The following is a 14,278-nucleotide window of genomic DNA, read 5'->3' on the forward strand; positions in this document are numbered from 1 at the left end:
TCCCCAGATCTTTATCGGATGTAATCCAGAGTTAATTGGAATGTGTTTTCTGAAATATTTGGGGATGGAGGTGAAGAAGAGGAGGATGGAGTTGGGCTGCCTGTCTCAGAAAGGACGGTTAGCTGGATGGATTTATGCCTGCTAGCAAGGGAAGAGGAGAGTGCGGGGAGGTGGCAGGCATAGCTGGGTTGTAGCGTAAGAGTAGGTTTGTTGGTTATTCATTTTGTTTTCCGTGTTTTGGAGCTGTGCTGTGGCCGTGTTGGGCAGGTGCGATGCAAACACAGACCAAGGCGCCGTTTTCTTTCCAGTGAATCAATATTGATATTTTTCGGAGCCCAAATCGCAGTCCCCTCGTGGTCAATGGCAACACTCCCCCTTCTCTCCGGGTTTCAACGATACCGGGATTTGGAGATGAGCATGGGATAAAATTAGATTGGATGAAGCAACTGGATACCAAAGCGGTGAGCGAGGTGCGCGCAGCTCCCAAACACCTCCCTGCACGGCACAGCTGCGTGTGGCACCCGTGCGAGGCGGTTTGCGCATCCCAGAGGTATTATCGCAGCGAAACCGAAACGCTGGCCTGCCCTTCTGCAAGCCGGGCAGCGCCGGCACCTCGGCTTGCCGCAGCATCTCCCAGGGTGGAGCAGCCGGCAAGAGCCGCGTGCCGTGTCCTCCGCCGCGGTGAGAGATCGCAGCGCCCGGCGTGGTCCTCGGAGCGCGATTAGCACGTGCTTATGTCTTAATTATTATTTTTTCCGCCTTCTTTGTGCAGGTAGCTAAAAAACAGTGTTATAGCTGAGCCACAACCGTGTTTCACAACCATGCTTAAAATGGATATTTTTGTAGCATAGTCAGGGCCTAAAACAGCCTTGCAAAATTCTGCTCGCCCACGCGCCTGGCGTGAGTAATTTTCTTTTGATGGGTGAGTAAAATATCATTATTTTTTTCATGCTCATCTTGGAATGGGTGGGAGAGTAGATTCTGACATTATTTTTGATTTGCTTAACACTGACACCGCGCTTGGCTCTGTGCAAGATGCAGAGATACGAGCAGCCCCTGCTCCGAAGAGCTTGCTGTCTGCAGGCGCACCTCTGCGCTGCTGAAGTTGAGGAAGGCACCTTGTTTCCTCGTGCTGACCTAAACCAACATAAAGTGGATGTCTACGTCTTCTTTTTTCCTTCTCCCCTGCTGCAGGGGCTCGCCCTGACATCCATTTGTGGCTTAATGCCTACAAGCTCATAGGGAAGGGGTTGAAATGCAGGTGGGAGTACACGCCTACGGGGATGGACGCGTTTATTTCGGAGGGATCGTAGCCCCGCATCGCTCCTCTCCTGCCTCTCGCCGCCCCGTGACCTCCCCTCTCGTCTCCACTGAAGAGAAAACCCAAGCCAGAATTTGGCGCAGAGTCTCCCTCGACATAAGCTGTTTGTGATCCGTTTGAATAATTTTTTCCTTTTTTTGCCTTCGCGCTGTGTTTGGAGCGGTTGCTATGAGTTCCTGCGAGGCGGGGGGAGCGGGGTGGGACGGTGCATGCGGTTTCCATGGACACGATGTAGTACAGCAAGGCATCCGGAGCGATGCTCGAGATTAATGCCTAACCCGCGTCTGCCTTCGTGCCTTTCTCACCTGGGCAGGGCTGGGATCCCCCCTCCGGCTCCGGGGCAGTTCGCACGGCCACGGATTTGCAGCTTTTGATAATATTTAGGAACCCTGAAGTCGTGAGACCCGTGGTCCAGGTGCCCAGGGTTGGTTTTCTCGGCGTGCACGTGCGCAGCATCGTGCGTCCTGCCAGCCTTTGCCGCGGTGCCTCTCCTTGGGTCCTGTGCAGGCTGGCTTCAGCACTTGTTAGGACTCGGGAACACTAATGAGATAATTAGTCCTGTTTCAGCAGCTACTGATGGTGGTCACAGCTGCCCTTGAACTTCCAGGGTTCTTTGGCTTTCCCGTATCACATCACGGAAAGCTCCTTTCCTAACACCGATGTCTTGCAGCGACGCTTACCTGAGTGCAGAAGGCAGGGCGTGGGGAGGAGAAGCGCCCTCCGGCCATGTTGATGCTCGCTCAAATTCACTCAATAATGGCAATGAGAAAGTGAAAGTTACTACCTCCACGTTCGCATCCTTCCTCGGATGCTCCCGACCTTCCTGTTGATGTTTGCAGGAACGCTTTGATCTCTCCTGGATAGCAGCTAGTCCCGTGAACAGGCAGGTCTCCCGGCTGCAATTACACCTCGAGCCAAGTCCTCTCCCAAAGCAGGAGCTTGGCACAGCCCGGGCGAAGGGAAGGGCTCGTCACCGAGCAGAGCAGGGCATGGGGAGGGGCCCCGGACTGTCACTGGGGGAATTTTTGGGGTAGCTTAGGGCCAGTTTTTGGCTTCACGGAGGATCAGGTTGTAAATGGATGGTTTTGTAGAAGCCCTCGGCACGCCACGTGCCAAAATCTTTGGGAAGACCGGCCTCAGTGGGTTGGGGTCACCCCTCGCAGCGTGGGAGCCTGGGTGACGTCCTCCCGGCTGCAGACAGAGAGAGGTTTCTTTCTGGTGAAGGAATTGAGATTTTTGGTGTAAATGCAAAGAGTGAAAAGCTCTGGCAGAAATCCAGGCTGTGCTGGCTTGCTGGCACTTGGGGTTTTGGTGAAAAAAAAACAAACAAAAATCCCTGAAACTTTCCACGGGAAGCGGGCGCTTTTCACAAACCATGAGTTTAGTTGGCAGTCTCACGGCGGTGCTGTTTCCGATAAAAAACTGGTTGTTACCACTGGTTCATACCCCGTTTAGACCTGCAGGTCCCTGGCAAACGCCGCCCGTGTCCACCACCGCCTGTGGCAGAAATACTGATTTTGATGGTGCGCAGTCGCCAGAGACTTGGCATCGCTTTTCCTACATGTCTGGGTAGTTAACCTCCGAAACGTGGTGTGAGTGAGCACATTGCCCGGGCCTCAGCTCTCCCTGCCCCTTCCCTCGCCTGCTGCGTGTCTGTCTGTCCTTCCTTCCCTCCCCAGCCCCTGGTTCAGCAGCAAGCGGCTCGGCTGGGCATCCCCAGGGACAGTGGCTTATCAGCTGTGGGTGAAAATGCTTTGTGCTTATCCCTTGCTTATCTGCAAGGGGGTCTTCTGGGGCCTGATTAGGGTTTGCAAAACGATGTTCAGATGAAAAGTGCTACTGGCGAAAGGGTCGCATCCACAGATGATTTATCCCCTGCGCACACTCCGAACGCCGGCTGGGCTCCCCACCGCTGGCTCCGGTGTGGGGATGGTGCCAAGGTTTGATGTCCTGCTCGGTCCAGTGCGGCAAAAGGACCATCCATCGCCTCCCTAAATTAGCAATGATTTAGTCTGATTCATGCTGGCAATTCCTGCGTGCCTTCGTTTCAGGGGACTGGTGGGGAGTGGGAGGGGGAGCTACATGTTTTAAACTCCAGCTCCCTGCAGACCTCATTGAGCTGTATTCCCCCCCGCCTCCGAGGTTTGTTTGCAATTCTCCTGTGCATCCAGAGGAGAATTAGCTGCTTTGGTGTGTGGCCCTGGGTTTGCACATGGAAAAGCCAAGTAAATATATGACATTGCTGGGGAAACTTCAGAGAAAATTAGCCACAGCTTCTCCCACCTTCCCCTCCCTGGGGTTCCTGAGCATCCCCGAGTAGAAGCTTGCAGGATTCTCTCCACCCACACTTTTTTTCCTACTTTAAGCTCTTCCCACCCCCTCCCTGCAGTGCTTCGCCCTCCTCCCTCCCAGCTGAACCCCACCGCTTTCCCAAACTCCCAGTGACCTCCCCGGGAGGGGGGTGCGGGTGGCCGGGCTGGGCCAGGGAGCGGGATGCTCCCCCAGCCCTGCGGCACGGAGGGGACCGGGGTGGGAACGCTCTGGCTGTGACTCAGCGCGCTCGCGCTCTTCAGGAACGGGATTTCAAGGGATTTCACACCCCAAACACAACCCCAGCTTTCTCTCGCTCAGCAGAAATGAGAGATCAAAAAAATGCACCGGTTCTGGTTTTCCTTTGGTGTATATAGACCCGTGCGCAGCTTTTAAGGTAAGGGTGATAACCGTGCTACGCCGGTAATCCATGGCAGTAAAAGATATGGACCCATCTCTCTCCAACTTGTTTGCATTATGCCCATCATACAGTTTCTAAACAAAATAAAAACACTCGGCGGCTCTTAATTTTTAAGCAAATGGTTGTAACGTTGCTGTGTCAGGCACGTGTTGTGTCCCCCCCCCCCCGTTTCGCAGGCTGGGACGCCGACTCACGAAGGGGCAAAAATTCTTGGTGCCAGCAGCAGCTTGCCGTCGCGTTTCGAAGTGCGGGCTGTATCCATTTTTTTTAAAAGCTTAGATAAGATCAGTGCCTCTCATCTTTTTTTCTTCCCTACTGCTTTTGTTCCTGCTTATGCATCTTTCCCCCCCTGCGCCCCAGAACCATGTTAAAAGGCAAAGATTCAGAAACCAGGAAGATTATCTCACATTGTAAAACAGCAACAAAAAAAAAATAAATTGGTGAATAGACATTACTTGCACAGGGTTATTTTTTAGAGGTTTTACCGAGACAGACATAATTAGCCAACTGGCATCACGATGCTAATAGAGATATTTACTGCTTCAGAGTGTATTTGCAGCATTGTGAAGCGCTCCAGTGACTTTCTTTTGTTCTGGAAGAAAGTAGCTGGGATTTTTTTTTTTTCCCCTCTGCGGTGCGGCGGAGATGGGGGACGGGACGGGACCCCCTGTGCTCCCCGCTGCCTTCCCCTCGGCTGCTGCCTGCGCTGCCGGCTCGGTGGCACCCGACTGATGCCGATTCACGGCTTTGCCCTGTGCCCATTCCCCGCATCCCTCTTTTATTACCAGAATTGCCTTGATTTAACCCAGCTTGCCAGCGGACGTCGACGGTCGGGATTGCTTCTCTAAATAACCCGCGACGGCAGGGTTGGCCAGACAAGGGAGAGGGGAAGGTTGTGCGCAGGTAATGCTTTAATCACCCTTTTAATTGTGTTTTCCCGCTAGGGACCAGCCTAGCTCCATCTTGAACCCTGTGCTTGCTCCTGCGCTGCCGGAGGTTGCCCAGCAGTGCCACGGCTCATCGTGCAAGCTCTTTTTTCTTGGGGTAACTCACTCCCCCGGGTAAAGACCACATCTTCTTCTCCTCCTTCCGCTGAGACAGGTCGATGCCATCACTTCCAAAAACGTCGAGTGACGGCACCTGGCTGCGGATGGGACAGCCTGTGCCTGTGAGAGTAAGGGAGGTGCCTCATTTTAGTTTATATTTGACCCATGTAGGAAAACACAAAGAAAAAATCCTTATTTTTTTTTTGCTTTCTTCCTGTAAGGCACCACACACCCAGTTATTGACAGGGTAATTATACACCAGACGAGTGTTTGTTTATAAAAGAAGTGTGATTCACGGCCAGGCCTGCCACAGGAGCTGGAAAGGGTTAACAACCTAAAATTATATCGGTCCAACTGGAGAACCATAAACAGGAAGTTCTCCAGAAAAATTTAAATTTAAACCTGGTGACTCAGGTTGGCTTGCGCTCCCTGAGCCGCTCAGGAGGTACGCATGGGTTGCAGCCCCGGTTTATTACCGGCGGCTAATTACACTGTTGGTTCAAAAACAGCGGCAAAGATGGGCAGAAGCGAGGCCGGGAGGGATCAGGTTGGCGGCTAATCTTGGTTTTGCTTCGTCCGCATGGATGGCGTGTCGCTTCGTCGCAAGGATTTTCTCCCATCGCGTGGCATTGCTCGTAGCTGGGTTTTACATCAATAAATCAGTAATCTTTGCTTTTCATATTCTGGTCTTTAAGACATACTGTTCTTCCAACACTTTTAGAGTTGGTGGTCAAATAGTTTTCTGCCAATATGTTTTCTTTAATTTGAAGGCAGAAAAAAATGGCATAGCATTGCTTTTGATGTAAAATATTGTAGTGGGGAACTCCAAGAAGAAATCAAACAGGACTTCGGGACCATTACATACTAAAAGAAAGAGCAAGGCTAATACCAAATAGATCTACACTGATCATGTTGCGCTAATAAAAGTGTTTTCTGGGGTTCCAGTTGTCGGATGGAGCGGTGTTATAGCAATGCCGGTGCGGGGGATCTTGTAAGTAAAGCTGATGAGAAGCAAACGGAGAACCAGCCGTGCGTTTGCTGCCCAGCAGTGAGAAAAGCCAGCTTGGGAGGCAGTGTGACCAGCGGCCAAGCCAGAGTCCTAAAATGCTTGTTATTAGCTGAGACTTTGGATAGCAGCGTGAGAATTTGGACTGGTCCAAGAGGGGACTCGGGCACCTTCCCAGGAAGCGCCTGGTGTGGATTTGGGATGGGATGCCGATGCCGCTGAGCTATAGGCGTGCTCTAGGTGAGGCATCTCTGGGAAAAGATACTTGCATTTCATTATGGAACCAATTTTTCCTCTTTAGTTAAAGCAGTACGATGCAAAAAGCGTTGGGAGATTTTGGATGAGATGCTTTAACCAAGCAGCACCTCTTTAACTTAATTAAGTACATTGAAAACAGCAGTTGAATTCCCGGATTTTTATTATACTGATAGGTGAAAGAAATCCAATTAGTTTCAGGACGGCTGCGTGGCTGTAACCATCTGACCCAGCCACCCTTACATATGTTGTGCAATTTATTTGGAGTACTCTTCACCTTTGAGCTAGCTCGCGTGGGGAAAATCATTCAGGTAACCCAGATTTTACTAGCAACCATATTAAAGATTTTAAGAATGAAGGCTGTTCTGCTGGCAGGTGAGCCGCTCCTACAGCTGTTGTATCAGAGAAATCCTTTGAAGCAGCTCACAGCTCCAGACACTCGGGTTGTTACTTTTTTTAATATCCTCTTTCTAAATATTTACAGGGTTTGTTATTTTTTTATTTAATTTTTTTCTCCCCCTCCCCTTCAGATTTGTTTTTAAACATAGCGTGTTCTTTAGAGGTTTATTTTGCCAAGGAACGCCTGCAGCATCCATTGCATTTATTTGCCTTCCTAGGAGGGCGGGAGGGTGGGGAACGGGGCGTGCTGCGGCTGGAGGCGGAGGTGCTGGCCTCGGGGGAGACACCAGCTCTCGGAGGGGGAGCATGCTGCACGGAAAGGGGTGCTGCAGCCCCGGGACAAGCCCTGCTCACCCCAAAACCCATCACCCAGGACGAGACCCGCGGGGCTGGGCAGTTTGAGGCCAGCATCGTTTGCTTACATGTTCCCTCTTCTCTCTTTTCCAGGATACCGTTCAAGATCGGGCAGCCCAAGAAACAGATTGTACCCAAGACAGTGAGTAAACCAGTTCCCCCTTTTTAGATCCAGCCTTTGATCATGTGGCTGATGAGTCAAGCCGGCACTTTGACTCGTCCCATTTTGCGAGCGTGTGCGTGTGCGCGCGCGTGGGAGGGAGATGTGAGCGAGCAGAACCTGTTGCCGCGTGTGACCAGCGCTCAGTTCCTCGTGCGAGGAGTGAGGGGGAGCCCCAACCAGGGAGAGTATTTTGGTTTGGGATCCGTTTCTTTTTCTTTTTCTTTTTCTTTTTTTTTTTTTTGGGGGGTGGGGGGATGAGGAGAAGAGCTCTTTTGGTCTGGCACAGTTTTCCTCGGAGATGGCTGAACGGGCTTCCTTCCTTCCTTCCTTCTTTCAGCAATGGCTTGTTTGTTCATCCTTGCTGAGCAGATGGAGGAGGAGGAGTGGTTCAGATCGCTGAATATAACTGTTTCCAAAGAAAGGCTTATAAGCTGAGATGCTTAGTGCTCGGGCGTGAATTAATTTGTGCTGCACAGCATTTGCTTTAAAAGCAAATTAAAAAAGCATTTTGTATTCTCATGTATTTGAGACTCCTATCCCAAGCGCTGTTGCTTGCAGCTGGCTGTGGTATTTTCCCTTCTTAAGCAGATGGTCTTTGCCTTTGTCCCGTGCAAAAAAAAGCTGTGGGACCTCACGGTAGCTGTCCCTGGAAACTAACCTGCATACCTGCTCTAAAATAAGTGCCCCGACAGCGAGTGCAGTGGAGACCTTGTCTTTATAACGGCATTGGTGACCTAATCCCTTGAACAGACTAACATCTCTGATCCTTCCTCTCTGGGACACTCATCGCGGCTAATTCCTCAGGATGCGTGGGCACTCGTGTTTACGGGGCAGTTTCTCCTTGGGACATGACATTTTCCCCTGGAGGCAGAGGGCTAATTCTGCCACTCCCTTTAGGGCTTGATTGGCATGTTTTATTTTAAAGGATTTGGTAGTTGTCTGCTGCCGTAGAGCAGCAATTTTCTGTAACGGCTCCAAACTGTCAGTACAAAATTTAAGCCAGGCAGGTGATGAAGACGAGGACTGATGAAATCCCTCTGGTTTTTGCGTCTCTCCAGCTGCCCTTTTTCCAGGGGCTGGTGACCAGGTGGCGGAAGGTGCTGCTGACTGCAGTCCCTCGGGAGAGACAGCCCACCAGCCTCAGGTCTTCACACCCGTTCCCATTCGTTTCAGGAGACCCCACATTGCCTTGCTCCACAAGATTTTGCCTCTTCTCCTCTTTCCCGGTGTTTCTAACACCAGTGTCCTTCCAGGCTGTTGCAAGAACCAACTGCTCTGCAGCTCTGGGTGTCTTGGCCAGCTTTCTTGGACGTCTCCATCCCACCCGTTCTCACATCCGAGTTGACTGTATTTTATTCTCTTGCCAGCGCTTGCTGATTTCCCTCTCCTCCTGCTGCATTTGCTGTTGCGAGAGGTTTGTCTGAGAGACCTTGTCTCACCTGTGCCGTGCTCCGTTTCTGCTGAAATCAGCTGTCGCCGAGCTGCAGCGGGAGCCTGGGCTCCGTGCAGATGAACGGTTGCACCTTTGAGAGCTTGCCTTCCCCTGAGCTGCTGGTATGTGCTGTTCTGAAGCAGTTGGCAGGCATTGCTTATATATATATATGTGTGTGTGTGTGTGTATTAAATAGAACAGCTCAGAATATCCGGCAGGCAGAGGTTCATTCAGCAGCACGAGTGTTTCCAGGCCTTTTCCCTTTCCTTCCTTCCTTCTTTCCCCCTCTTCCTCAGCTTCCCCAAGAAGAACAATAGGTTTTTCTGTCAACGACTCGGTAGCTCAGAGTCGGATGCCGATTTTTAAATGGCTTCCACTTGCCGTGTGTTGATGATGATGATGATACTCTCCAGGCAGCAGATATGTGGAAAGCAGAAAACAGGAAGCCCAAAGCCTTGCAACCTCACAGTAAGTGTAAAGTGCAGCTCTTCAAAGCAGAACAAATGGCAGGAAACCACCGATCTCCCCTGGGAGCGAGGCGTTCAGCGTCGTGGTGTGGAATTGTTGGGGCTGCTTTGTAGCTTTAGCGAGCTCGAGGCCCCCAACTTTACCTCCCAGTTGCAGGCTGAGATGCACCATCTGTGCGGGCTTTTGGGAACAGCGGTAGCAGCCGAGGTCTGTGATATTCCAGATGTTGGCCTCTGGAGCCTGCTGCAGGAAGTGGGAAGGTGTGGCATCTCCAGGGCTGCATCCCAAGCCGATCAGAAGGGAAGTGGTTGCGGGTAGAGGATCTCCCACTCACAGAGATTGGACCACAAAAGAGGAGGGGGGGGGAGAAAAAAAAAAAAGCATTTGTTAGGATCTAACTTCTTTGGCTCTCCATGAAGGATGTAACTCGAGCGCAGGAGAGGGGAGAATCGCTTTGCCGAGAGAGGCTTAGCTCGCCAGCAAGCCTTTTTTCTTTTCTTGATGAAACGATGCTGGGGCTGGTGTCAAATCTAGGCCGGCAGTAGTACTGAAAAGCAATTTGCCTAGGCTGCAGAGGGAATTAGTCATGACTCCCTATGCCCACTCGCTTCTGATCCTTTGAAGAAGGGCATGGTGTCAGCCACGGTTGAGCTCTTCAGGTAGAAGGAAACCCCCGTAGAAAATATCGGCTGGTGAACTGAAGTGATCTCCCGCCCCCCAGACATGCTTCTGCTTTGTTTCCACCTTAACCTGGGCAAATCCAATTCCAGACAGCATAATCTCTCCCCTCTTCTCCCCTGAAAAGAGCAGCTGTCACCGGGCTTGCCGAGAGGCCAGGAGCCGGGTGGGAGGATCTAATGCGCAGAGAGGACCTGCTGTCAGCGGAGCCACAGAGGACACAGTAACACAGCCCAATTAAACTAATGCCCAGTGATAGAAGTTAAACCTGTTAGAATTATATTTCTCTGCAGAATGTTTGTTGCTCAAATCTGACGCAGCGATGAAGCCTCTTATGGCAGAGATGTTCCTCCCTCCGCCAGCACAACTTTGGTCCGAGCGGAGGTTATGCTGGAACCAGAGCTGCAGTTGTCTTCTGAGCTCTCTTGCAGCTCCAGCTTGCTGAAGTTCATCTGCATCACCCCAGGGTTGTACCCTGCTCTTCACCGGGGCTTGGGTTATCCGAGCTGGCAGGTAGCCGGGAAGAAGAGCCAGCCGTGCGTCCCCACGGGGCACAGAACCGGGTCGGAAGCCAGGAGAGCCAGCCGGCTCTCATCCCCTCTTGGGACAAGGCAACCCAGTGCACAGCCCCTTCACGTCACCCAGGTTTTACCCCTGCCTTCCTCCCTGCCTTCCTCCTTCCCTTCCTCCCTCCCTCCCTCCCTCGGCAGCGCTCCGGCCTGGGCTGACTCAGATGGCTCGCCTTCCTCCTCCTCGCTGGCTAACCTTGGGTGAGTCAGCTTGGCAGGGAGCGGAGACCTGAGCTGTGGGCCCGCACGCCTGCCAAGCCTCCCTTCCTTGACTCATCCCAGCAGCTCTGCCTTCCCCAGGGATGTCGGACGGAGGAGCTCCATGAGCAGGAGGATTCCACTGCAGCTGCTGGCCGTCAGCGCCTTTCCATTGGGCTCCACCAGCAAGCTGGAAATGCCAAAATAACGGAGTAAATGTCACAGAGATGGTGGGATGAAATCAAGTGACGCCAGTTAAATAATTTTACTCATTTTCACTCTCTTCCTTCAGTCTTCAGCGGGACGTAACCGGTCTCTGCTGTTCGGAGGAGCATCCTTTTTCCCTTTTAGCCTGCCACCTAAGCAGCCTTTCTTGAAAGCTGTCTTGCTAGACGGGGGTTTGCAGAGCTTGCTGGGTGGCGAAGCCCGTGAAGTCCCAGATGCACCTGCACTCTGCAGCGTTGCTTCGGCTCAGGGCTCTGCCGTCGGATGCAGAGCCGAGTATTCACCCACACCACTTGCCTTGAATCTCCTCTTGCTTGATGGAATGGCAAAAGGTCAGCAGAAGTTCCAGGTTATAGCAGAATGTCTGGCCTAATTATATGGGTTTCTTTTTTTGGGGGAGGAGGAAGCATTTGCTTCCCTCTTTTTCCCCAAGACCCACAAAGAGGCTGAGACCACTGGAACATGTAGAAATCAGCTAGTCCTCCTCCTCCAGGAAAAGAAATTAACCTCAGGGGAATAAGAAGGTTCATCACAGTCCCTTATTTCCATCTCTTTGTAGTGTTGGCTTTGGTCTTGCTTCGTTGCCTTGTAACCATGGTGTCGATTATGATATTGCCCTTAAAGCAGAAGGGATGTTATCGCAGGTGGAAGGCCTGGTGTTTGCAAACAAAAATATCTGAGTGGAAAAGAAGAATGTTGTTTTATTTCAATGCTTTTAAGAACTCATCGTTCTTTATGTAGATTTAAATAAAAACCCAGAGACAAGCAATCTTGCATTAACTAGCCCGTATGCCTAGAAGAAAAAGTGTTCCATACAGAAACACGTTTTGATTTTGAGTTTTCAGAAAGAGGCTGCGGAGAAGTGGGATTATTTTAATATTACGGAAACTTCCCTTCAGGATATTGTAATTTTCTTGCCTGTACTTCTTGTTCTCGTTACTCTTAACGTGATAATCCTATCCATAGCCTTCTGCCGTAAGTGTCGGCTATGTGTGGCCATTGATGATCACTCCTGGGAGCGGGAATTGCTGTGAACCCTGCAAAATGTGCTTGGCTTGCTCTCAGCTTGTCCTCCTTGCACGCCTCTGATCTGCTGGTCGCTGCCGCCTCTACATCTGCGCGGTGGGAGCACGTGAGAGCGGGTCTTCTCTGTCTAGTGCATGGGGAGCCCTGCTCCTCGCTGCTTGCGTCGTATATCTGGGCTCCTGCGATGGAACGAGAGCAGCGATGACTGGGAAGGCTACATCAGATTGCAGACTGTGATGACTGGTAGCCAGTTGCTACTGTGGGCGTGAAAAATAAGAGCAATCCTTGGGCAGCTGTCTCTGCATAGATGGCACTGGAGACGTGAGTCAGGCCAGGCAGCTGAAGTGCCGCCTTGTAGATTCACCTCGATCCTATGTAGAAGGCGCACAGGCTAACCAGGGTTGGGTGTTTCGGGGAAGCTTGGAAGCCCTGGGAGATTTGGGGGTTCATGTCACCCGGATGGTCGCAGGGTGAGGAAGTTTTTCCTTCCTTCCCACCCGTTAGGTGACGATGCCTTTTGCTCGTCTCCGCTCATTGCACAGTAATGGGGGAATGGAACAGCAAAAGGGCAGATACAGTGGATCTTTGCAGGTAGTTTCATTTCATGTCCAAATCTTCTGTTTCTTGGAGGAACTGATTGCTGGGCAGACACGAGGAAGAGCCTCCCGAACGTGGAGAGGGCTGGAGCTCCATGCCAGGGGAGGGATACCACCAGCCTTCAAAGGACATATTTTTGAGTCGTGCCCGACCCTCTCTGGTTTGCAACCAAAACAATTCACACATAAGGCATATAAATAGAGTGCAATACTCCCTGGTTATTTTAGCAGCCGGAACAGCCATAGAAATTGAGGGTGATTTTTACTATGTGCTGGTTACCTGACCTCCAGGCACCAGCTGCTGCGGATTTCTGCAGAACTGTGAACCAGGCAGAAGTCGTGTGAGCTGCCCCCACACTGCTCCATGCCTGTTCTCCAGCGACCATTTTTAGCAGCACAAAAGGGAGCTGGAGCTCGGTGGAGGTTTTTCATCGGCAGAGAGAGCCAGCACGCATCCCCCGGATGGTGGGAGCTGATGGTGTGGACAGCTGTCTGCTGGGGACGGGGCTGAAACTCGGCACGCTCGCTGTGCCGGTCAGCGGCTGCCTTCAGCTCGGGCTGGTTGCATCGCTGCCGAGTTCAAGTGTATCTGAAAGTGCAGACCAAAAGGATATTTGGAAAAGGGGGTTTCAAGAAAACTGGGATTGCTGGGCTCCATCTTAACATACTGGTCTTCTAACAGCAATTTTGATTGAAAAGCAAATGTCTCTCTTAAGTGTTCTGGTTTCACATAATGCTGTTACACCGAGCCTGGGTTTGAAATCCCGAGGACAGCATGAGGATTTGGAACAAACCTTTGGATCCTTCTAGTCCTGGCTGCTTACAACACTTAGCATTTCCTTAATAGCATGGTAGCTTGACAACACAAATGAACCCAGTTTTGATCCCATGACAACAAAAGCGCATGTATTTACTCTTGGCTGGTCAATTGAAATCCATTTGCTTATTTGGTCGACGAGGTGTGGAATGAATGTTTAAGTGTGTGTTAAAACAGTCAGCATGGAAGGAAAGTTCCTTAAAATATCTTGTATCACTGGAGATTTGCTGCCAGATAGCAAGTAGGAGGAAGCAGTCATTGATGTAGCATCAGGAGAAGGCTGTTCTTTAGCTCTGTGCTCTTCGCCAGCACAGGTTTCTCCTCCCTTTGCAAGGTGCCGCAGTCTGCTTGGACCGCTGCTCCAGCTGAAGTATTTCACCGGAGGGAGCTGTTGCAGGAATAAGGAGCGTATCGAGGGGGCAAATAATGTGGAGACTGGAGGGTTCCTTAATGGCTTGAGGGGTCTGGGGGGGAAAGACCATCCTGTTGAGGATGGGGAAGGAGGGAGCGGCTGGGTGGGGGTCTGGCAGCCAGCCCCGGGCAGACCCACCGCAGGGGTCCTTTGCAGCATGCTGCTGGAGGAGAAGCGGCTCCTCTCAGCTTCTGGGACGATCGTGCCTCTGGAAGAGAAAGCGGGCTCGTCGCCCGCCAGCACCGAGCTGAGCTGTGGGCGCCTGTGTCAGTGCGCGCTAAGTTGCGATCTCTTTGCTTTTAAGGCATTCCCATTTACTCTGTCAGCTTCCAATTCATGTGCTGGAGCACATCCTTGGAATGAGCTGACGCAGTTGGTGGCAGCGTCTTTTGCTCTAAGAGAGTCTGGAGGAAAAAAACCCCAAGACTTCATTTACTTTTGAAGCGTAACTCCCATTATAGCTGCAGCTTATGCTTCCCTGGGCTCATGCAGGCGTTTCCTGAGGACAGGTTTCCCTGCACAGGTAGTTGCCACTCCGGGCTCTGCCACAGTGGCGTTGAGCTGCTTTCCATCTCTTCTTTC

At 51.6% G+C, this 14,278-nt stretch overlaps 1 protein-coding gene across 1 annotated transcript in view; it reads left to right on the forward strand.

The window, feature by feature from the left end:
• BIN3 (bridging integrator 3) overlaps window positions 1–14,278 on the forward strand; it is a 41,871-nt gene that overhangs the window by 3,739 nt on the left and 23,854 nt on the right. Inside the window, exon 2 of the mRNA XM_059831529.1 lies at window positions 7,206–7,254. Within this exon, the coding sequence (XP_059687512.1) occupies window positions 7,206–7,254 (49 nt within the window). The remainder of the gene's footprint in view (window positions 1–7,205; window positions 7,255–14,278) is intronic.

The sequence above is a fragment of the Gavia stellata genome, chromosome 31 (genome assembly GCF_030936135.1).
Source record: "Gavia stellata isolate bGavSte3 chromosome 31, bGavSte3.hap2, whole genome shotgun sequence".
Taxonomy (NCBI): domain Eukaryota; kingdom Metazoa; phylum Chordata; class Aves; order Gaviiformes; family Gaviidae; genus Gavia; species Gavia stellata.